Source organism: Octodon degus, unplaced genomic scaffold, assembly GCF_000260255.1.
Source record: "Octodon degus isolate 3935 unplaced genomic scaffold, OctDeg1.0 scaffold00001, whole genome shotgun sequence".
Classification (NCBI taxonomy): Eukaryota; Metazoa; Chordata; class Mammalia; order Rodentia; family Octodontidae; genus Octodon; species Octodon degus.
This window is the reverse complement of record NW_004524577.1, coordinates 12478306-12503760: the sequence shown is the minus strand read 5'-3', so window position 1 is coordinate 12503760 and position 25455 is coordinate 12478306. Positions and strand designations below refer to the sequence as shown.

At 41.6% G+C, this 25455-nt stretch overlaps 2 protein-coding genes and 1 pseudogene across 3 annotated transcripts in view; 1 reads left to right on the top strand and 2 right to left on the bottom strand.

Annotated features, from left to right (window-relative positions):
• Nucleotides 1–6: 6 nt before the first annotated feature.
• Nucleotides 7–329, bottom strand: LOC101581833 (small integral membrane protein 10-like protein 2A). Its single transcript, XM_004623011.2, has one exon. The coding sequence runs from the start codon at nucleotides 256–258 to the stop codon at nucleotides 52–54; it is 207 nt and encodes a 68-aa protein (XP_004623068.1). The 5' UTR covers nucleotides 259–329; the 3' UTR covers nucleotides 7–51.
• Nucleotides 330–5358: 5029 nt separating this feature from the next.
• Nucleotides 5359–25455, bottom strand: part of Prim2 (DNA primase subunit 2) — a 299963-nt gene continuing 279866 nt past the window's right edge. Inside the window, exons 13-14 of one of the 2 annotated variants that reach the window (XM_004623185.2) lie at nucleotides 15944–16012; nucleotides 5359–6709 (exon numbers count right to left, since the gene is read on the bottom strand). In XM_004623185.2, coding sequence (XP_004623242.1) covers nucleotides 6485–6709; nucleotides 15944–16012 — 294 coding nt within the window. In that variant the 3' untranslated portion in view covers nucleotides 5359–6484. The remainder of the gene's footprint in view (nucleotides 6710–15943; nucleotides 16013–25455) is intronic. The other variant, XM_023701874.1, reaches the window with a different exon arrangement.
• Nucleotides 16130–25190, top strand: LOC105740913 (annotated as a pseudogene).

Sequence of the window (25455 nt, the reverse complement as noted above, 5' to 3'; positions counted from 1 at the left end):
GAGAGTCCGCCATCCTGGTGGCCTCCGGAGCCCCTCAGCTTGCTCGCGGCTTTATATGTGTACCTGTAAGCGGATGTTCAGGATCACGGAGCCTGCGACGTAGAAATAGGGGAAGTTGATGCGCAGCTGCCAGGCCAGCTCGAAGAAGGCGAGGAGGGTGCGGGAGAGTCCTTTGCAAAAGACCCCGTACGAGGAGGGGGCGGCTGCTGGGCTTGAGGCCCTGACGGCCAGGGAGGACGGAGCGGCGGCGGGGGCCATGGAGCAGCCGTCAGCGCCCGCCCAGCGTCCGAAGCCGAAGGCCCCTGCAGCCTCCGCAGCCTCCCAGGGCAGCCGGGTCTGCAATTTTTATTCTAGAAGAAAATTAAAACCCTGCCTTGCCCTTTAATATACAAATATTACATCTACTGTAGTTTATGAGCTTCACTTGGATAAGGCCTTCAAACTAAATTTAGAACAATTCTTCCACACTAGTAGCTAACAGTTATGCAGTACTTACAATATGTTAGCCTGTGTATAAGGCATCTGATACTCACTATTTCATTTAATCTCACACTAATTCTCTGAAGTAGGTAATATCCCAACTTATAGATGAAGAAACTGAATTAAGAAGGTGAATTAATCTGCCAAAGACAATAAAACAGAATTGTTCTTACTGAGGCTGTTGGGGCTTCCCGACAGAAGAGGCTGACTTCACAACACAATGCGGTCTTCAGGAGGGAAAGTACACAGGCCGGGAATCAGTGCCTGGCTGGGCCAGAGCCCCCAGGCAAAGTCAGAAAACTTAAACTCTCAGTAGCTCATTAACCTTTTCAGAGAAAATGCAGATAATTTGCTATTCTTGCCAACTTCTGGAAGTGCCACAGTATCCTGATATGATCCACTTAGTACTACTCAGGTACAGGCAAATAAGCTTCTACCTCGTCTAAGCTTTCACTTGGAATCACAACCCTAGGAGGAAACTGAACTTGAGTGCTACCTGCTGAGGCGCGGGTCACCTCACCCTGTGACACCAGGTCAGGAACTTTTCACACCTTGGATGTATACGAAAGACACCTTCCAGTTTCAGTGTGCAGTTCCCCATCTACTCTTCCTGCCCACAAAACTGTCAGAGGTGTGCCAGTTTAAGGTAGACTCTTCAACATCAGTACTTTTTTGCTGACGTTGTTGGGTTTCCCTCTGCCACCCGAGTGCAGTGTACATGTGGGAATCACTCAGGCAGGGCCTCAGAAGTCTGCCCTCCAGTGTGGTAGGCCCAGATGCAATAACCTGCTGGGAAGATTTGTTACCAATAGCAACATCTAACATCTAGCCACTATTTCCAAGAGCCAGGCAGTGTTCCAAGCACCACAGATGTAACATTAGATAATAGAATAATACTGTGAATAACATTTCCTCTTCACAAATAAAGCAAATGGAACACTGGGAAAACTGAGGAAAACAACCAAGGTTACAGAGAGTCGGTGGCTCTGCTCTGGGAAGAGAGTTCATTTTGTCCCTCTGACTGGTTGGTTTTCTGTTGCTGGAACCAAACACCTGACATACAAAACTTAAAGGAGAAATGATCTATAATGCATGCCCTAGAAAATACAATGAGCCCATACCGGGGCTGTCAGAAAAAGCAGAAAGCATGGAGCAAGGCAAAGAAAGTGTTTCTGGGACATGGGAGATAGCTTGGCGGTCTAAGCACCTTCTTGGCAATTGCAAGAACCTGGGTTCGATCCCCGGTACCGCATGTTGAAACTGGGCATTGTGGCACACACCTATAATCCCAGAACGAGGGAGCCTGAGACAGGAGGATCACTTGGAGTACTCGCTGTGTAGCGAGATCCTGTACCAAATAAATACATACATAAAAGAATTTTAAAAATTAAAAAAAAAAAAAAAAAAAAAGTGTTCCTAGCACAGAAGAATAGATACAAGGTGCCCAGGACTGCCTCAGGAAGCTCCACATCTCTTGGAATGCTTAAGTCACAGTATAGGTTACTGAATGAGGTGGAGGGCAGGATGGAACTGGAGTGGAGCAGTGGAGAAGTTATGGAGGGCCACATGCACAACACAGCAGGTCCAGAACTTCTTCTCCGGAGAGTGATATGAGTATAACCATTAGGCAGGAGAAAGCCCTTTGGTTATATTGTAGGAAGGGCCTGGGGTGGGGTCTAGAGAAGGCAGACAGGGAGTAGCACAGCAACCTAGAGCTCACCGGAACTCATGATGATCAGAGTCATCTATGCAGTGCCGGGGAGAGGGCAATGCCCAGAACAGGGTGCTCCTCAGTCAGATAGCAGTGTGAGCCAGACATTTGTCACATGGAGCTGTCTCACAGGGGCAAGCAACTTTTCTGGCCTCTGTTCCCTAGCTGCCTCTCCCGTTGTGACAACCCAAAATGTCTCCAGACAGCACCAAATGTCCCCTGTGGGGCAAGATCACCTCCAGTTGCGATTCCCTGGTTTAGACACACTGGTATTAAAACAGAAATCAGGTGAACTTCTGTGGTGATGGTAAGAGACATGTTGAGGGAAGTAAACAGAAGAGGACAAATTTGGTTTTGAGCACCCTGAATGTACAGTGGATGTGGGGCACCCTGGTGAAGAGGCCCAAAGGGTGGCTGGATGGACGGGTCCATGCTCACAGGAGAATCTTCAGCTGTGGAGACAGTCCCGGCATTGATGCTGGCTTGCATTTGAACAGGAGCAATGGTGCAGGAATAGGAGATCAGAGGAACAAGACAAACAGGCAGGAACTATATGCAACAGGAAGATCTAAGGGTGAAAGGCAATTCTTAAGTCACAATTTGATTTCATGAAAGGGAAGATTAAAAAGAAGTATGTATCACTATGGCCTTTAAGACCAGTATTAATTTCAGCATCATCTATGACTCAAGCAGAAGCTAAAATTTAAATAAATATATGGGAGGTGGTCAGGAAAGTCTGTTTGCAATAGTTTTTTTTATTACAAGGAATCCTAAATGTACTACTTCTTGAATTTGTATTTTCTAAACTAAAACAAAATCAAACTTTAAACAGTCTTATGGTCGCATCATGAATATCTAACAGCACAGGGCTGAGTTGAAAACCCCATCATGTATTTATTATACTAGCAGTGTTGTTTCACTTCCTTGTCACCAATGTTCAAAAACAGTACTGCCAAGCTCAGAAGAAATGCAGGAGCCTTATATAGAGACATATGCTTTAGCCTTTGATAAGATTGTACATGTTGTTAGCAGTGGACAAAAAGAGCTTACAGAACAGAAGCAAATGTAATAACAGAAAATAGGTTACCTGTTGGCAGGAGTCAGATGAAGTCAGAAGATAATTTCTTCCAGGTGACATGATTTCCACAGAGTCACAAAGCTAATTGCCTACAATACAAATCTTGGTGAGAAACCTTACACTGGGGCAAAGCCTGTCAAAAGAGAAGGCCAGATGCTTTGGGTAAATATCTAATTACCTGAATGTAACATAGACAGCCTTGTGAGAAATTCTAACTCTTGGGGCCAGGTGTGTACCACTGGAGGTCCGACTCCCAAATAATGCTTTCTAAGCACGCAACAGACCCAGCACACTGGCTCACTGGGTAACCCCACACCCTGCTGCTCAGGGTGTTGAAAAGGAAGCAACTAAATACAGCACTGGGCCAGAACTCCATCCGCTCACTTGTCAACGGGGGTATTTACTGCTCTCGGCAACCTGGGCCCTGCACTTGTCCAAGTCCCTCCAGGGAGCACTGGACGGACTGCCTTCCTGGTTTTAGCCTGTCAACCCTCTCTGCCACTTCCTTTGCCAACATTAGAAAAGTTAACAAATGGATCTAATTACCACAGTGGTTTGAGGCTTCTTGACTTTTTTTCCTTCCAGCTGTAAAGATGTCCTCAGACTGAGCTTCACATTCAGAACTGCTGTCAAACTCTCACTTTAATGGGCACTTAAATTTAATGTCAAGCTGATGCCTCTGGAAGCTGCTGATTAAATTTGCAAACAGTAGACTCTAACCAAACCAGAACTTTAGAGTTGTCTCATTTTGCCTTTCAAGCTTAAATCTCAGAAGTTTTCTTTTCTTCTTTGCAAAGAATTACTGAAGTTTGTTTGCAAAGATCTCGAGTATCAGTTAGGGAGAAACGTGCAGCAAGCAAAATGCCCTGCATGCTCTGAGAGGGAGGAAATCCCTCTGGTTATTACCATTCCATATGAATTAAAGATTTTTCTGGGTGCTTTCTTCTGTTCCCAGTGCACTCAAAATCCATTAACTATTCACTTTATGACTCTATAATATTTTAAGAAGTCCTAAAAAGCTGATTTAAGCTTTCCAGTGTTCTTTTACACATATGGCAAATAAAGAGCTTTGTCCTGTGTGGAGTGGAGACCCTGGAAAACATGAAAGGGACACGACAGACTCCACCAACAGCGACGGCGCTTCCACTAGCTACACATTCCCAGCCTGCTTTTTCCCTCTGCTGGTTCTTTGGTCTTTATCACACAGCCTCTTTTTCTTGAAGAGCTAATAAAGGACTATAAGTTAAAAGATCTAGAAACTCCATATTCTTTTTCACTGGCTGCTGTTTTGAAGAGCATGCTGGCTTTTTTCTTTTGGGTTGTTCCTAGATCATTCGATTCCAATAGGTCTGCTTTCAAAGAAAACAAATCAAAATTGTCAAGACGGGTGAGGCATGAAAAATAAATTGCCTTTTCTAAGTCCAAAAAGCATCAGAAAAGCACTAACTTCTATCTTCTTGTATGAGCCTCTAACCCTTTTCCTCTAATCTGCAGACTTATGTTCCTATTCTTTATGTAATATGTAACAGATCAAACCTTATTACTAAAAATTGAACTTGTAAATACAACTAATATTTAAACAAGGGTCATTCTCAAGTTTGTCTAGACACAAAAAACATTTAAGCTGGCTGACACAATTTCTTGGGGCTGCTGGTGTAAAATAAATAGTCTGCTACGGCGCATCTCCCATCCTGTTAATGATTTTATTCTTCTAGCTGGTGGGAGTCTAGGATTCAGAAAAGAACACAAAGCAACAGAAAAAGCGAAGAAACACCCTGCCCTAAGACTCCTCACTAAACGATAGTGGAGTGACCACTATTATTTTCCTTCCTCAAATACAACAGAGATCTACATTTTTATGCTTAGTGCTCTAAAGCTAACTTAATTCTGTGGTATTCATATTACTAAAAAAATAAAAACAACTTGAGGTTTTGTAGTTCCTGGATAAAGTGGCAGGCAGTAGATTCCTACTGAGAACTATATGTGATGAAAGATTAGCGGATGGTTTCAGAAGGGAGAGATTTACAGAGGTAATCGGTAGTGGAATAAGCTATCTTCTAAGCTAGGTAATAATTCATACAGACAACAGTTCAGATAGTGTCTCATTTAATTATATGCTACTGAACATGCCAAGTAATCTCTGACTCAGGGCTTAAAATAAAAACCTACTTAGCTGATACTTTTAGGTTCTGGCAACTTGGTCTTGCGTGAATCCCTTTCATATAATCACACAATCAAACAATATAGTGCTTTTAACAATTCAGTTTTCTGACTATCATGCCAACTTTTCAGCTTATCACCTAACTCAAGAGAATAAAGGACAAGTAGCCTTTGGTGCATGAAAGGAGGATTAAAATTTCTCACATATTCCAAAGAAATAAATACTAAGGAAGAGTTACTTCTACAGTAGTGAGCAGAGATGCCCGGTAGCACCGCGGCCAGGTAAGGGCGTCACAGCACACACGCAGCGCCTGCCTGCCCTGCACACCTGGCCTCTCACAGCTGGCGAGGGGAGGAGGGCTACTCTCCACACCAGAATTTGCAATTCCCAGAAACCGCAAGTTACAAATTGTTCCAAGTTGGGAGGAAACACACAGAGGAACTTGCTCCAGTGAAAGTCTATTCTTCATGAACCAGAGTGAAAGGCAAGGACACCAATGAGGAGTGTCCCTGTGCACGTGATATTCCCAGGCCTTAATGCAGCTGGCGGTATAAATTGTTTCTCTTCATTCTCGGGTCACAGTTCATTTCAGTAGAGTTTGCAACCATCTAATGGCCCAAAATTCTCCTTGCTGATGTAGAACAACCACAGATGAGCCAACTCACAACAGAAGTTTAAGCTCCTCGGTGGTAGGTGGCAGTGGCACTAGACACCTAAATACTACTTTAAATACTGACGTAATCATCAGTGTGTTGCAAGACTCCCAATTACACAGAATATAAATATATAGCTTTTGGTATTTATTAGCAAAAATGGTCAAGAAAAAGGAGTGGATCAAAATTATACAATGGTAGGAGTTAGAAGTTCTTCTTAACTGTACTGGGAGACTTTAGCTTTCCTGGGGGCTTTAGCCAGTTCTAAAATAGGGCTTACAGATGTGTATGTACATGGATTGAGTTAGGGGAGAAAGAGAAGTTAAACAAAAAAACAAAAACAAAAACAGAAAAATCTTCAAACTAGGCTAGTGAGGAAAAGGCTCCTAAACTGCCCAAGATTAGTGGCTAAAGTAGTCTTCCAGCGCCTCCATGTCCATTTCCAGGGAGGAATTTAAGGAGGCCAGAGCAGAGGATGCATCCTTGGTTTTCTGGACACTGGATCTGGCTTGAGGAGTTTCTGGCTGGCTGGATTCCTTTTTGATGTCTTTACCACCATTTAGCGTCCGCTGGCTCTCAACAAAGAACTGGTTGGGATGATTCAAAGAGAAGCCGCAATCATCCACCTGTACGGGGAAACAAATTTGCATCATGTTAATACACAGTAAAGGCATAACTCAAGGGACACCCACATTGCCCCAGCCCTCACTCGAAACTCACTTACTGTCCACAACATGGACACTAGCTGCCCTGTCCTAGTACTTACCCCTATGCATCCAGAGGCGGCCTCAAGCACTCCCCAAGCATTAATGGCTACCACAATTCTGTTCCTAGACCGAAGCTGTGCACACTGTCCTTCTTCCCTACCTGGCCCTGGTTCCCCAGCCAAACCCTGTTCAACACTGCAGATGGCTAAAGGCAGCTGGAGCTCCACGCCACGTCAGACCTACCCTCTCCAGCCCTAATCACTGTAGCTGGTGTGCGCATCAGTTCTGTGCAGCACACCCACCCACACCTCTCGCTCCTCTCAGCCCGACTCACACCCATAGCACGTGGCCCCATCCTAGCAGTATCTAAACTATTGTCAAGACTTCTTGACGACTACCTCAAAATAAATGTGTGGCAGTGCTGGTGGGGTGGCTCAGTGGCAGAGCATGTGCCTCGTGTGCACAGGGCCCTGTCTGGGTTTGACACCCAGCACCACCAAAATCAGAACAAGTTTGGGAAACTCCTTTGGGTGTTATATGCTCCACAATGAGTACTGCTGTCTCCAGCTCCATGTGAAGACTTAGTTAGCATGCTGCAGACCAATACGTAATTTAAAAATGCACAGTCTTAAAATTGCTTTTGATCATTCTGAATCTGATCCCTAGTTCCACTCATATCTTAGAGCTTACTTATAAGTATGGCATAGATAATCCCATTTTGTATAATATAAACTCTGGATAAAAACAACCCAATTTATGTAATTTGTTCATTCTAATCTTTGGCATTCCTTTGTCTTTTCATGGAAAATCTTTTAAAACTTTCACTGTGGTTTCATAGAAAAATAGTAATAGTTTTATGCCACTTGCCTTAATACTATCACTAATCTTTAATTCTGAATTATCATCACATATTACTCATTATTTCGTGCTTTTTATACCCAATGAGGAATTTCTGAGAGCATCAATACTTCCTATTCTTATGAAGACTCAGCAAGTACTATTTCCACATTTTGATTCTAAAGTTTACTAGTGGTAAACAAAAAGGCTTCTTATTCCAAATACTAAGTAATGGATATTCTTGGTCCAACAGTGTCTGTCTCTGTTTCTGTCTGTGTCTGTCTGTCTGTCTGTCTGTCTGTCTGTCTCTCTCTCTCTCTCTCTCTCTCTCTCTCTCTCTCTCTCTCTCTCTCTCTCATACACACACACACACACCCCTCCCTATAAACATTTACATCTTAATTCCCACAACAGCCCTAGGAAGGTAGGATCTGTATTTTCAGGAGGCATCTGTGAAAGCAAAGCGTCAAGAACTTGCCCAAGATCACACACCAGCAGGGCCACAGACAGGACATGCCCTTGCAGGACCTACGCTCACAACCAGTGTGCTCGGGAGCCTGTCCCTGTGCCACAGTCAGGTCCGTTGTGCCCATCTACTGTACTTTTTTCTTAAAACTTAACATGCACCTTGCTGACTTTTACAGGGGAGACAAGAACAAAACCAAAAAAAGAATCTTTCTCTGAAGTGTGAATCTTTTGAGTTGCTTCCTTCACATCTGACCCTGCGTCAGGCTGAGCTGACCCACGGAACACCCTTCCTGACTCCGAGGTTTGCCTCTCTGCCTCTGCACTTGGGGTGGATAACAAAATCCCACTTTGCTTAGGTGAGTTACTTTGTTTTTCTTTTAGATGGTTGGGATTATTTCTTTTGCTCATCTATCTTCTATTTACCTTTTTAATATTTTTACTTTGAAGTGATTGGCACACAGTAGGTATCTAAAAAGTACCTGGTAAATTGAGTGCTGAACTAGCCAGCATCCACTAGTCATGTATTTGACATACCAACTGAGGAACTACTATAAGATCCAGTTATGAAGTAGCAGGTTTTCAGTATTTAAGAATACATTCAGCTAACTAAAAAAATTCTTGGCCGTAAAATGCAGAAGGGGTGGGGGTCACAGATAAAAAGTCTGTTTCACTCTATAGCAAAGAAAAACTGGCTGAAAAGGCAAGAAGACTCCTGAGAACATGCTGCTGAGGTATGTTAAAAAGATGGGGAGGGCAAAACTCCGGGGAAGAAGGGACAAGCACGAGCAACACAAACGGGAGGGAGTACACTAGGGACGAGATACTCACAGGCCCGGTGTAAAGGAAGTAACAAGAATTGAGGGGGAGAGATGGGTGGGAGCCAGGCTTGAGACAGTCCGGAGGAGCAGGTACATAATACAGGCCGAGACTCTGGACACAACAGAGCCAGCCACCACTCCTTAGGACTGAGGGGTGGTGAGAGCTAAGCCTAATCTTAGGTGGATTAGGATAGACTGGCAGGAAAGGGGAGTTACAGTTCACAGTGATCCCACCTGATGGGTGGACCACACACAGAAATAAGGTATTTTCCTGGTTATATCGTGGACACTACACAATTCCGATTCTGTCTAGTGAGGTCTCAAGGAATGTTGAGCCAGAAATTTTACAGTGACTTCAACGTACCAACAGTTGATAGTATGCAGGCTTTTTCTATGAATTACTGCCTAGATCACTAAAAAGAACTTACCTTTGCTTTCCTTTCTCAAAATTACTGCTTAATTTCAAAAATATTTTGTCTTATAATCAAGTATAATTTTTATTAGCAATGGAGCTACTTCTGATTTCTTTATTTCATCCAACTCACTAAAATGGGGAGATCAAATATTATGCTATATTTGCATAGTTTCATGAAAAGTCAATTGCCTAGCATATTTCAACCTGAAGGATTTACAAAATATAAACAGAGAAATTAGAGAGTAGAACAACCCCAGAGACACTTTACATTGAACCTCCTCTATGCATTATGCAACCCTGGGAGGCCAGGCAGTGTGTGAAGCTGTGAGTGTGAGGCTGAAGGTGCAGTGCAGACACCAGAAGCTTAGAGAATGCAGGGATGTAGGTTATCTAAGGAAGGCTGCAAGGAGAGAACAGAGCAGGCCCAAGACAGAAGCCATGGGAGATGCCTCTACCCAAGTGCTGAGGGGCAGAGCCACCCACGGCCTTTGGAGTTCACATCTTGCCAGAGATTGCCTTGAATGCTGCACATGTGACTACAGAATTTAACATCTGCCCTGCTGGATTCTGGATTTGCTTTAGTCGGATTCCTTTGCATCCCTCTATTTGTATCTTTTGGAATGGTAATGTCTATCTTGCGCTGCTGAATGCTGGAAGTGTTTGTTTGACTTCCTTTTCATTTGTTCAGGGGCTCACAGCTAAGAGCTTGCCTTAAATCTCAGAGAAGACTTGGGACTTCAGTTTTTCAGTAACGGTGAAACTGATAGGACTTGGGGAACTCTTGGAGATGGACTAAGTGTCACTTAAAGGGATGTGTGGCAGTCTTTGGGGGGCAAGGCACCAAAGTTGGCTTGTATCTAGATCGCTCCCCAAAGCCTCCTGCAATCATAGGTGGGGCTTTTTCAGAGGTGGCTGTATCTCGAGTGTGTGACACTGGGATTGATTCGTGGTGCAATGCAAGATTCAGGGCACTAGGATTAAAAGTACAAGTAATTCTAAGTAACCTGGGTAAAATATAAGGGACAGAAAGAGCTGAGGTCATCTCTTGTTGCTTTGCTGCCTTCTGCTCGCCATGAATTATTCTCTGTCATGCCACCTTGCCTCAGAGCCAGCCAATTATGGACTGAAACCCCTATACACTGTGAGTGACAGTATGGTTTACTCATCCATACAACTGGTAGCTTGATATCTGAATTGAAATCCTAGCCTTCTGAGTAGAACATTTAAATTACTCTGACACTTTTGTTAAGGTTTTGTGCAAAGTCAAATAAACCGGTAACAATTTTTGCTTAAAAGGAAAGGTGTTTTTTAAATTTAAATACAGTTGCATTATGTCCTGCAAAAATAATTTAATGTCTAGTGCAATAATAATATATTGAGGGTTATCTTGTATGTCTAGCCTCAAGTTGTTTGCTTTTTCAAGACATCTATCATCAAAGATGACCCTTCAGATTAAAAAGAATTATCAGACTTCAGGGTAGACAAAATGAAATACAGTAATATTTATGTCTCAGTTTCTTAATCTATGAAATGGAGATAACAGTTCCATGTTACAGGATTGCAATGGAGAAAATCAAATGAACATAAAAGTTAAAAATCTCAGGGGGCTGGGGAGATGGCTAAGTAGAATAAGTGCTTGCCTGGTAAGCGCAAGGGCCTGAGTTTCATCCCTTGTTCCACGGGGGGGAAAAAAAATCTGCTGGTTCCATGAAATATAAATTAAATTTTCAGAAAGAGTCAAGAAAGGCAAGACACTTTAAAAAAGTTGAACTGCCAGAAAAACAAGTTCTTGTTTTATCCATATCACTGTTTCCGTCTCACTTTAAGAAAACCCAAACTAAAAACTGTTGCTAGTATATTATGGATATGAAACCCATGATGAAATTGAATTTCATTAACAGAACAGAACAGGCCTTGCTCTTACAGCAAGAGCAAGTGAAGTATGTAAACATCCTACCATTAAAATAATTTTGAGGAGTGTGCTTATGAGTCTCCGCTTTGTTTAGCATTTTATCAAACATTTAAAACAGTGCCAACGGCCACAAAATGACAGCTTGCCCTGTGGTTCTATGTGATGTTATGTTTCTAGACATTCTTTTAGATAAGCCTTTGCTCTTTGTAACTAATTTTGTTAAGTTTATTGAGTAGCTTCATAACATGATGAGATTACAATTTCCTTCTTTTTATTGAATTCCATTTTCTTCTAGATTGGACTCATCTTTTGGGGATTTCTCTCACACTATATATGAAGTATCCCCTCCACCCCTGGAAAATAACCTTTAGGCGTTGGAGGAAGCGAAGCACAAATCAAAGGCAATCTTACTTTAAAATCAAATTATGAAAATGAAGAGACATGTCCTCATCATAACCCCTCATATTTCACTTTTTTCATATTTGGAAGAAAAGGATAGGAACATTCTGTGGCTTCCTTTCAGACCTGGAAACACATACACTGGGTGCGCGTTCTCACGACGTGCTCTTCTGTGGTTCTTCTGATCCTTGCCTCTACCTTGCTTGGCGGCTACTGTGATGTTCAGTTTATGTTTGAACATTTTGTTACGTACTGAGAGGAGACGCTGCCCTCTTTTGTTAGTCAGCTTTTGTACCACTGTGGCAGAATGCCAGATAAACAACATATAGAGAGGAAAGGTTTACTGTGGCTCGCAGTTTCAGGCCATAGTTGATTCTGCTGCTCTGGCCTGTGGTAAGCAGTACATCATCATACAAGGACATGGCAAACAAAGCTGCTCCCACGATGGCAGCTGGGAAGAAGTGGGGAGGCGGAGGTAGAGACACCTGGGGCCCCAGCATTTCCTCTGAGGCATGCTAGCAATGGCCCACCTTCGCTCTACTAGGACCTGCCTCCCAACAGCACCTCAGGCAGTGGCAAAGCTTCAGCACGTGGGCCTTGGGGCAACAGTCACAATCTGAACTACAGCACTATACATAACTCTGGACAATCCCAAGGACAATAAAGCGTCTAACACAGATCTATGTGCTGGGACTGATTTCATCCCTGTAAACTCTGGAATTCATCTTCAAAGAACTGAGAAGTCAGGGAAGGTTTTTTTAAGCAGGGTACTAAAATAATCAAACTCATTTATTTTAGAGGTTATTCCAGGGCTGTGGGTATAAACTGCTGGTAAACTGCTGGCCCTGCATGTATAAGGCCCTGGGTTCAATCCCTATTACCAAAAAAAAAAAAAAAAAATCACTCAGCAGCTGTGTGGGGAGGAAACGATGGAATGGGGAACTGTGGAGTCTGGGAAACAAGTTAGGGAGCTATTCCAGTGTCCAAAATGAGAGGTGCCAGGAGCTTCTAGGCCAGAATTCTAGATGATAACTACAGGGATGACCCTGAGTTAATATAAAAAGGCTTACATGCATTTCACATATCCTGCCTAGGATACACAGTAAGTTCTAATAAGATTTCTGTAAAGGCATGGGAAAAGTATGCTCAGCTATTTGGAAACTAGTGTCTAGAATATCCAAAGAGATTTGTTTCTAAAGAAAGTATTTTCAGTTAAAGTTCAGAAATCAGTCTACACAAAATTTAGTGTTTTAATGCACATATAAAACAAGAGAAAAGTACCAAATATACTATAGAATTATGAAAACACCACTCCCTAACACTACTAAGGAGGTCTGGCATGGTGGTGCACACCTATAATCCCAGCACTTGGCAGGCTGCAGCAGAAGAATCCTTGTGAGTTCGAGACCAGCCTACAAAGTGAGCTCAAGGCCAACTTGAACTGCATAGCAAGGTCCTGTCTAAAAAGGGAAGGGGGAAAAAAAACTACTAAGAGAACAGATTTCAAGCAGCTAACTTCTGACATCTCCTAAATGAATATCTCTCAAACATTTGCTCAGAATCAACACATTGTGCACACAATGACCTTCACACAAAGCACAGTCTCATATTTCTGTCACAGCAAATGCAGACTTTGACGGAATGGAGGCAATATTGTTTCACCTATGGGATATTTGGGTTTTAATCAAGAGGCTTTGCAGTGACAGCTTATAATGAGGCAGCTGGTATTACAAAAAAAGCCATATGGAACTATCATTGTGCTCTTGCAAATGGTATCAATTAACTGGTTCATTTTCAAAACTTTCATTTAAATGAATTTGATCACAGAGGCCTCAGGAAAATAAACCTAGGATTTTATTAGGGAGGGGAAAGGATGGCAGAAATGTGATAATAAAAACAAATTCTGTTTTTAAATTAAATTAGAAAAAATAATAAATGGAAGGAGAGTCACATCTAAAAATCTATACTGGGAGATCTAGCGAATACAAACAGCCTTTTTATTTCATTGATTTATGTTGGTTTAAGTTTGAGTACTTTCGTATGTGAAAGGATTTAGATATATATCTTTTCAATATCTTCATGAATCTAAGCCAAGTTTTAAAAATTGGCAATAGTAGCAATATTCTTGGGGGAATAATCAATAGGAGAAAGACTCCAAGGCAAATTTGAAGAATTAAAAGGATCACTCCTTATTTTTTAGTGCTTATGTCATAAATTCAATATTTAAGTTTGATTTTCATATTGTTTTTTTAAAAAGAAAAGTTTGGATAATAGACCTCAATTTTTCAGAGTTCAGAGACTTCTTAATTAAAAGAGTACCAATATTTGAAGACATATAAGAAATTACAACTCTCAAGCTGAGCAAGGAAATTACAAAATTCAGTGTTTGAGAGAGTGAGTCCCACCACACGGGCTAAAATGCCAGGCACATGCGGTGTATCTTACAGTTCTTATTCTGGAGAAACCAAAGAGATCCTGTCACTGTTTACTATAGTTATTTTTGATTTTTAATCTTCTAAATTTGTAAAAATAAGAATGGCATTTTCACAAGCTAAATGAAAGAGCAGAAGACTCGGCCCACGACGACAGGCTCCAGTCCAGGTCTCCCCAGGGGACCACGCAGGTGGGCTGGGTACGACACTGCCAGCCACAAGGCCCATCTCCGTACAGAGACAGGAGGCTGAGTCAGGTGACCTCCAGTTCATCGGCACTTGCCACTGCCTGATCCACACAGGGAATGTGCATCGTCTCAGCAGTCCTCACAAATACATCAGTGGGTCTAACGGGAGAGTGCAGTCACGGCTGCGCTAACGAGCCACATGGCTTAGCCCGGGTTCAGAGCCAAGCCCCTTCCCATGACCACACACAGGTGTGGAGCTTCTCTAGGTTTTCTTCGTAAGTGGGATTATAGACATCACCTAATTTCAGTGAAGCTAATGTGCTCAAAGAACTTGTATTAGATAGAGCTGGCATGCATTAGAGGGTTCTACAGACACTGGCTGGTGCTATTATCTCAATAGTTACTGTCAATGCCATAGATATTTTTCCAATGAACTCTTTGTCAGGTAAGAAATTTTATAATTATATAAACCAGAATAGGAAATCTGTTTTGTGACAACTTAATACAAAATATGAAAATAAATAAAACTAGCATGGTTGCTGATAAGTCAATAAAAGCATTATCAGTTTTGCAAAGCCATGGATCCCTATGAATGAGATAAATCAAACAGATTCCACAGAAATGCCCCTTGCGCTCTGAGGCAAACGTTTTAAGACACGATGGACCCCAAAGATCATTCCTGAGTGTGGGGATTCACACTCAGGATCAGGGGTTGTGAGCTAGGGGTGGGGCAGAAGCTGCTGTGCAGGTGTGCTGTTTGCTTGCACGGGGCCTTCGAGTTTGTCCACGCTCACACCTCTAATGGACATACATTCTGCTGGGCCCCCAGTTCCTACAGACTACGTTTCCAGTCTCAGCCAGCTCTGCCCTTCTGAATGCTCTGCCTGTTCTCTGTAGGTCTCCAAACCTCTGGCCATGGTTGTGCACATTTTAGACTCTCTGACATGCAACATAGCACTGCGGCTACCCAGCAGGCCTTTGTCTATCAAGGAGGCTGGCTGTATAAAAACCACCACACCTCTCTAAGTGTAGCTGCTTAGGGTCCAGATGTAGCCTCTGTGGTACCACGTGGATGAGTGGGACACCTGGGAAGTAGATTAGAGGAACATGGGGGCAACCACAAGCAGAAGGATCAGATTTTTCGCAAGGAAGATGGGAAAAGCCTTTGGTTCTCTTGGGTAGCTATGACAAAGGATCCCCACCTAATGCAGCCCAGGAGTCGGCAAACTAAGGACAATGGCTCAGATATGGCTGACTGCCTATTTTTATAGATAAAGCACTACCCATCCATAGCTACACCTGTTCATTGATAATTTGTACACAGCTGAGGATCTGTGACAGAGACCGCATGGACCACAGAGCCTACAATTTTACAACATGGCTCTTTACAGAAGGCTTCTCAACCCTTGGTCTTATCCCTACATAGAGAGCTGTGGGCATATCTGCACTAAGGGAGATTCAGTTCATGATACACCTTCTCCAGTTATCATGTTCTTGGTTCAGTAGGCGCCATGCTTAGTTCTCTGGCCCTTTTATGAATTTTCTAAGTTCCCTAATAGCATGTAATATATTCCTTTGTGCTGAAAATAGCTAGTGTTTTTAATGCTGCCCCTAAAAACTTTCAATGAAACAGAATAACCCAAATGACAAAGAATTAGGCTATGAAGACAAAAAATGTACTTACATTATGTATTATCTCAAAGTACTTCTGACAGGCTACCTGGTAATGTGTCCCTTTTACTAAATCCAAAATCTAAAATGAGAAAAAAGAGGAAAACAAAATCAGAAATTAAGTTTCTTCTGGGCCAATGCAGCTCACAGTTGTCGGCCTTCTCATTATCTTCATTCAAGACAGGAAGCACAATAAATCATGACGCATGCTGCACTTCTGCATCCTGGACACTGTGATAATTCTGACATTATAGAGAAGCTATTTAGGTCAGCATTAAACTACAGATGACAGTGATAGTAGGTCTTTCTGACCTACCATCTGTGAATTTTAATAACTTTACCCTGACAACAAGATGAAAACAGATCCCTGTATTATGATTTCAACAGTTATTGTTGCAATATCATATTATAACATCTCTTCCACAATTTGTAGATATAAACCTAGTAATCTAATGGCTGGTGCATGAAGCAATCAAGGATACTATTTAGATCCTCCCCCCACAGATCTATTTGTTTCAATAGATCCAGCAGAAAATACTGCTGTGTACCCACCAGGAAAATTTAACATAAACCCTTTGGATGAGTGTCTGTGGAGAGGGAATGCTTTCAGCTTCAATTAGATTTGTCCTTTCAAAAATAAGTTATTTGTAGTAAAGCTCAGCAGAACATGAGAAAGGATAGGCTATTCTGAACACCTATTAGGAACATCATCCTATCTTTTGTAAATACAATTTGCTTTCCAATTCTACCTCATGTAATCTTCTTGGAGTGGCGTAGCTGCCCATCCTTATCTGCAAACTGCAATGCCAGTTGAAATTTGTGAAGTTTCACTGCCTCTGCTGACTTCCAAATAAAGTGCATACGTGGCCTATTTATCAAATACAATAAAATAAAGGGAAACATAATTCTGGAGAAATGTTGATTTCTACCTCTTTTCAAAGGACTGACCTTCCTGTCATAAAAAGAAACACAACGTCTCAAATCCCTGACAGCCCTATTATGGAATGTAGCTTTACATCTTTTGACAGAAACACTAGACAATTACAGTTGCAGAAAGGGCATCATGCAGTACTGACAAGATGTCCTTAAAAGATTCTTTTTCTCGGATTGTCTTAGAGATTACATTTCTACATGTCACCCTTTATTACACCTTATGGGAAAGATCAGTGTAAATGCCAACCAATCACAGAACCCAGGATCCCGCTTGTTTACCTATTTCATCTGTTTTTCTTGAATTATTAGGGGGAGAAAAAAGAAATAGATTCAAGATGAATAATTATTTTTTGCATTAATGCTAACACTTTGAGTTCATACTGATGTTTTTCCATAAAGACATTCAAACTGTATTAAGATGAACTTGTGAATAATTATTCCTAACATCAATAAAAACATAATAGTTATCTACAAAATAGAATTTTGAAGAACCAAAGACTTCAAATATAAATTTAACATTTATACGGTAACATAAATGGCTCAAAGAGAAGATGAATTAAAAAAAAAAAAAGCAAACATGTGGCATACACTTTCCTTTTCTTTAAAAATAAAACAATGAATCCCCATCTTATTCTCTGTGCATAGGTTTGTTGCTCTGTGTAGATAAAACAGACATATAAATATCTTCCTTCCAAAGTAAACATGTAACACTATGTGCATATAATGTACTATATATGTTTGGGAAACAGGCTATTATGAGACATAAAAAGTCATTAACCAGTATTTAGTAGCGTGATATACACATGTTTAAAAAGTTACTAACAAAAACTGACACATAAGCCACAGAATATGAAAAAGGCAAATTTTTGAAAATATTAAGTTCTAAAAAATTAATCTGGTGGCAGTCCGCTCTCCAGCTCAGAATCTACTGCTGTCCCTCAACACTCTCAAAAGGGCGACCTCTCTGGGTTCCAGCACCCACAACAGGCAGAACTGGGAGGCTGCGGACTTTCCGGTTCTATGCCAGACACGACTTGGAGAAAACCCATATATCCAAAAGACCAAAGAAAAGTAGGGGAAGGAATGCAAAATCTGGGCCAGGCCATTCACAGTGTTGCGCTGGCATCCTGGGGTCCACGTGTGCTTCAAGAAGACGGAAGTGTGCCCAACCTGCAGGACACTAAAGAATGTCTGCCAGACTTGCCCCTTAGAATATGGCCTGCCCATCCAGGTTCGAGATGCAAGACTGTCTTCTAAAGACAACATGCCAAAATCAGATGTCAACACACAGAATATGGAGAGAGAAATTTCTAACTCTGATGGAACACAGCCAGTTGGCATGCTGGGGAAAGCCACGTCTGCCAGTGACATGTTGCTTAAACTGGCCTGGACCACATCCTACTACAAAAGGAATTGGCACCACATTTGCTCCTTCTGGCTGAAAGGAGAGTGTAAGAGAGGAAAGATTGTCCGTACTGATGCCAGAAGCCTACAGACCCCGATGACCCCCTTGCTGATCAGAATATTAAAGACGGATGTTATGGAATCAGTGACGCTGCAGCAGGTAAGCTTCTGAGGCGGGCTTCCACAACGCCTCGTCTCGACCTGCCGGAGGATAAGACTCTCACCACCCTGTATGTAGGTGGTCTGGGTGATAGATACCATTACTGAGACAGACCGCAGGTTTGTGGGTATAATTTTAAGAGCACTTTTTGCTTTTAACTGCCTTGAAATAATTCATTTGCACAAATAAAGACAAGTATAATAATTTTTAAAAAATTAATCTTAGCACATGATCTCTGCCAAAATCCTTCCCTACTTTCAGAGCTGGCTCTTCCATAGTTCCTCTTTCCCTTTTGATTTATCTTTCTAGGAAGAATTTTAATCTGAAATTTGCTTGGAAATCCATAAATCATTCAATCATCTTCCTTAAAAGGATTTTACTAATCATATCACAGCCTATTTGAGGTGAATGAAAGATTTTGGACATTCATAAAGTATGAGAAACTCGCCAGTCAAGTTTCTCCTATAGATCAGAAAAACTTTTCAAACATAGACAAATTTAGCCCTAAGGGGAGGGAAAAAATGAAAAATAAGATATACCAAAAAACAAAAACAAGTTGATGAGAAATCTAAGAGAGGACTTCACAACAAGGAGGCATTACTGACCTTCCTTTCAGAGATACAGAAATATATCTTGTTAGGACCAGCCAAATAGCTCAGCAGGTTAAAGCACCTGCAAGCAGGCACAGGGGCTGGGGGTTTGATCCCTGGGCCTGCTCTGTCAGCCCTGCCCCCAGGGGGGTGCTGAGATGGCAATTGAGACGGCGTGGTGGCTTGCGCCTGTAATCCCAGCTCTTGGGAGGTTGTAAACAGGCAGATCACTGTGAGTCTGACCTAGCAGTGAGACCCTGAACACCCTCTAGACCCTTCCCTAAAATACAAAAAGAAAGAAAGAAAGAAAGAAAGAAAGAAAGAAAGAAAGAAAGAAAGAAAGAAAGAACGAACGAACTATATATTGTTAAAACAGGAATGCTAATCTTGTGGCAGCAGAGAGAATTGAAAAATAATTTCAAAATCATATGCAACTTAATGATTTTGCTTTAAGAGGAAGAAAAAGTGACATATGCTTTTAAAGTTAAAATAGAAAATATAAATCCAGAAAGCCAAAGCACACACTTGATTTTTTTCCTGCATTTTGCATAATCCCAGAGAATGTTCTCCAAAGGTCAGAGGAAACTGAATTAAGGGCCAACTCTAATGCCGGGGTTAGAAGTTCCCTAATTCTGCTTTCAAAGAGTATAATCAAATAATCCACACAATCATATCAAATACTTGGTAATAGTTATTAAAGAAAAAGTTTCTATGACAATCTGAGAACACAGTATTGGTCAAATGGCAGTATGACTTCTAGTTTTTAATACTCAAACATTTTAGTATTTCATGACTAAAAATACAAAATGTCAAGTATAACAATCCATTTATGGTTCCAATCTAGTTTATAAGCTTCATCTGTATTAAGGTTGTAAAAGCATTAACTATACTTCATCTACTACTTCACCCTCAAGACAACAACTTTCTTCTGTAAGAGTTCTAATTAAGATATTCTTGCAATCAAGGGAAAAAGAAGAAAAAGGTGATTATTTTCTGACTTGATGAACCAAATAGCTAATCTAGTAGATCATAGCCAGTTGATGAACAGATATGATGGGCTGGCCGGTGCTGGCGGAAAATACAATGAGCATACAACAGAGAAGGGACACACACAGCTTGTATGTACACATATATGTACATGTGCATATAAAAATAACGTTTTGTACCTTTGAGCCACACTTCATTCTCTCCCCCAATGCTCTAGTAACTATTTCCTGCCAAGTGCGACTTCTCTGGGCCTGCTTCAGTGCCTGCCAAGGAGGTTCAGGTGACTTCTGGCTGCAGGATGCAGCCACCTCCCACCCAGGCCTGGTGAGCAGCAGGCCTGCAGCCAGGTAGGCTGCAGGCACCCATCAGACAGGTGGCTCACAGGCCTCTCACAAAGGTCAGACTCTCTTCCACATAGAGGTAATAACAACCTGGCTTCTTCCTAAAGAGCTCAACAGTCACAAAACAGATCACACCACTCTCTCCCATTTCTAACCTTCCTTATTTCAAAAGGAAAGGAAAACGTGTCAGAGATGTGAGCTTGGACAGCTTACACATCTCGCTCCTGCTTCTCACATGCTGCTGCTGTGGCCTTGCCCTCAGGGTGCCCTTCACTCAAGGGCAGACCAGCACCAGGTTTCCCACCTCTGCAGACACCTCCTTCCTTGGTTAGACCACTCAGGTCCGGAATCCTTCCGACTCCTGCTTTATTGCCTGCAGACACAGTTACCTGACTGAGTTGCTTCTACTTCAAAGGTCTTTAGGACACACCTACTCCTCTCCGCTGGACAGGCCCTCATTATTTTCTTTTTATTGCAAAGTTTCTTCATTCACCCTTTCCTCCTTCAAAACTGCTTCGACACTGATGCGAGAGAAACCTTCCTTCATGGGAAGAGTACTCTGTACTCTCCAGCATTCTGCTCTCGGCCTCGCTGGGACTTCTGTGATTGACTCATCAGAGCCCACAGGCCTGGTCTCCCCTCTCCCACACCCCACCCAGGCCCTGGGGTCCTCACACCCGGAATGTGTCTTTTGGAAATGTAGCTGACAAAATCCTAGTGATGACTCCTCCAAGAATCTTCTACGACATCACTTGATTTGGCTGATCCCAGAGTTACCTGCATCTCATTCCCTCAAGGCAAGATGTATCAGGGAGGCGACTGTCCCCAGAGCCAATTTTCACAGAGTTGCTCAGAACACACCCTGACAACCTTAATCCTGTGAACAGGCTTGCCTCCGGCAGGCCTCATTCTATACCCTTTACCTCTCATAGTTCTGTTTCAACTCCCTAATAAGAGAGTTTGTCAGTCTCCCCTGATGGAATATTAACTTCACCAAAGTAAGGGTCGAAGTTGTTTTATTCATGACTATATTCTTGGATAATAACCTAATAATCACTTGTCGCTATTGAATGACTGTCATTTGCCTGGCCTGGTGCACCTTGCTAACCACCACTGGGAAAGTCCTCTCAACATCCAGCCCAGTTAAGGCCACCCCCTGGGGGCAGCACTGCCTCCCCGCACTCCTGATGCAAAAGTGCTCCCTTTTACCTTGCAGGCAGAACCCACAGCGCAGGGCAGATTGCCCCTGTAGGAAAATCTCTTCATCAGTGTGGAATCTGTTTTGAATGAGGAAAGGATAAAAATCCAGGAGGAGGGAAGGTTATTAGAAAAAAAAAATTTTTGAGAAAAAGGAAGGATTAGAAAAAACAAGCTGTAATAGGTACATGTAACCACTCCTCGAAGATGACTGTAAGATATGTGAATTGCAGACATGTATTAATAAAATTAAATTATAAAAAAATTTAGAGAAAGTAAATTTTAACAATGGCATATGTTACTTTGACTTTCATGTAATTTTAATTTTTTTTTTTTTAATGTATTTTAGTACAGGGTCTCACTACACAGATCAGACTCCTAGTGATCCGCCTGTTTTCATCTTCCCAAGTGCTGGGATTACAGGCACGCACCACCATGAGTTAGTAACCATCTCAGTGCGTCCCAGGGACAGGGCCAGGCTGGCACACCAGGAATCAAATCCCGGTCCCTGCATCTACCTAAGCAGGCACTTTAGTCTGCTGAGCTATCTGGCCCATCCTTCATGTCATTTTTAAGACTTTTTATCTATGATATTTAAAAAAAAGAAAAATATAAACAAAAATAAATTTAGATGTTCAGCATTTTTTTTTCTTATTTTTGTCTATATTTTATTTATTTTTTATTGAGAAACAAGTATCAATGAGACACTTTTGAAGCTGATTAATAGGACATTTTCAATAATTAAGACACTGCACATTGTTATCTTCTCAGTGGTCACCCACAGCACAAGCAGCAGCCAGGACATCCTGTCCAAACACTACTACTACAAATCCTTCCTCTCACTGAACCAAGCAAAAGCAGCCATACATCTATCCTAACTATTCTGTATATACAAACACAAAATGGTCCTTCCTCTGTATCCCCACTCTCCAGTTCAGTCCTGTCAGAGATGGGTATTCTATTGGCATCTAAATATTATAGGTGCTTGAATTCAGCAAAACAATCCAACACAGTCCAGTGGTCCACAACAGTAGGGGGTTGTCTGCAGAAGTTGTTGACTAGAGCCTTTCACAGCTCAGCATATTAATATTGCTTTACTTTATGTACTTTATTTTTCTACTTTTCTGCTGGATGGTTAAGACACAACTAAAAAAGAGAACTACAGGCCAGTCTCCCTCATGAACACAGATACAGCATTTTTATGATAAGGCCCAAAAACACAGCCCTGCCAACAGACACCAACCCCAATGCTCAATCTCCCTTCCCTTCCTCAGTGCAGTTCTGAGACTCACTGAGAGTGTGAACTCGCCTTCAAGTACAACACTAAGAAACGCAAAGGTAAGCTCAGTAATCAAAGTACTGTGCTTAGGGCAGGGAGATGGATCAGTACAATAAACGCTTCCCTGGCAAGCACAAGGGCCTGAGTCCAATCCCCAGTTCCGCAAAACAAAACAAAAAAACCACAAAGTACTGTGTTCATTAATCAGAGATCTTCCTGGAAACAAAACAGATGCAAAAGCAGCTCATAAAAGCAGTTACTCTCACACAGTAATAGACAAAATGAATACCACTGTCCAATGCTAATAATGCCTTCCCTAAGAAAATCAGAGTGATTTTTAGGAGTTCTGGAGTCTTTGAGACTTATCCTTGCCATGAAATCTTCACACAGTTACATTTACATTTTTTAAACTCTCCCTTTTGAAGGGCTTCTGCACTAAAAGGTATCTGTGGTGGTAGATTTCATTTGGTGACTAACTTCCTATGAATTTTTGTACTGTGAAAAATAGAGTTTAACCAACCTTTTTTGAAGTATAAAGAGTGTATTTTTAAAATGTTTCCTGGTTTTTAATGTCACCATTAAGTTTCTTAGAAGTACCAACAGATTTGTTTTAAAAATAATTATGAATGAAGGGCCAGCCAGATAGCTCAGTGGACTAAAGTGCCTGCTTACATGCAGGGACCGGGGTTCAATCCCCAGCATGCCATCCCCACATGCCCAGACTGGGACTGAGACTGGGCGTGGTGGCGTGCGCCTGTAATCCCAGCGCTTGGGAGGTTGAAAACAAGAGAATTACTGTGAGTCTGATGTGTGTGTAATGAGACCCTGTATACCCTGTACTAAATACATTTAAAAAATTATGAATGGTTGCGCTGAGTTAAAATTCTTAAGCAATTTCCTTTAGTAAAAAAACCCCCAAAAACACTAAGTGAAAAAAATACAAAACAGTTTCCAACATACTAATACAGAAATGCTTTTGTAAATAGCACAGTGCTTCAACCCACAAACCCTTCCAATGGAGTCCATCATGTTGGGAGTTGGGCAAGGGCCAAGAGTAGGAACAACTGCACAACAGGATTAAGAGAATGGCTCAACCTGGATGAGATGGACAAGCTCCTGGAACATAAATGATGAGAGCTAACCCAAATAAACTATTTATACAACCAAATAAATGGAAACAAGTATGCAAATTGAATCAGAATTTAAAAACCTACCAGTAAAAGTCTCCAAACAGCTTCACAGTAAAATTCCACTATTTAAAGAACACCTATCTTTCTCATACTCTTCCAAAAAATAAAAAATAGAAATACATATCTCATAATTCTATGAGATAAGCATTATCCTGAGAGCAAAGCTACACAATGAGATCACAAAGAAGACTAGTAAATATCCTTTATGAAAAAGACACTTACAAACCAAACATAGTAAGGATTAGAAACTGTAACCAAGTGGGATGTAGTCCAGTAATGTAAGGTGCTTGAAATTATGAAATCAGTTGACGTAGTAACATTAATACAATGAAGAAAAAACCTCCAAAGAAAGTGGTAACACTCAACACCTATCATGATTGAAACAACAACAACAATAATCCCCCCTTAAAATTCATTTTCAGAAATAAAGGACATTTATGAAAAGCTGACAGAAAACAGAACAGTCAGGACAAGTTGAAGAGGCCATTTTTACCACAGCTGCTCAACACTGCACTGGAAAGTTCTTCTTACATAAATTAGCAGCAGTCAATAAAAGCATCCAAGAGAAAACAAAACGAAAATTATTCACAGGTGGCATGGTCTTATACACAGAAAAGCCCTAAGGAACATAACTTTAAAAATGTATCAGAATGAATGAATCTAGCAAAGTTAGAATGACATGCAAAAAGCAGATGTATGTCCAACAGTAGTGATGAAACACCAGAAAAAAGAAAATGATGGTAAGCCAGGGGTAGTGGCACTGTGCTGTAATCCCAGCATTTAGGAAGGCTGAGGCAGGAGGATCTCAAATTCAAGTCCCCACCTGGGCAAGTCAACAAGACTGTTCTCAAAATGAAAAGGGCTGGGGAGGTAGCGCAGCAGCAGAGAAACCCTGGGTTTGATTTTAGTACCACAAAATTTGAAAAAATACTCCATTTATAACAGCATTCAAAAGAAGAAAATACCTACAAAATAACTTCGGTCCATGACATGAAAGACATGTTCACTGAAGACTACAAAACACTGGGAGAAGAATTAAGAGACCTAAAGAAATGGAAAGGCGTCCTCTATAAGGATGGGAAGAGGATAGGTCAAGAAGTCCTCAGTACCCAAAGCAATCAGGATTGCAATCCTGACCAACATCCGAAAACAGCCTTTCTTGAAAATCAGAAAAGCTGACTGAATGCCAAAGCAACATCAGAAAAGAACAACAAAATGAGAGGATTCATGCTTTCTGACTTCAAATTCAGTAAAGAACCTCAGTTGTCAAAACCATGTGACACTGGGGCAAGGATGGGGCTTTAGAAAGAGGCAACAGCACCAGAGTCCACAAAGCAACCCAGGCATCCATGACAACCAAGCAGAAACTACCTCTTCCATGGAAAAGGGGGTGGGGGCTGGATATCCACATGCAAGCACCAAGTCGGACCTGTACCACAGCGCA

Excerpts from the sequence above, each read along its gene's own strand:
- LOC101581833 (XM_004623011.2), bottom strand. The coding sequence starts at position 258 with ATGGCCCCCGCCGCCGCTCCGTCCTCCCTGGCCGTCAGGGCCTCAAGC.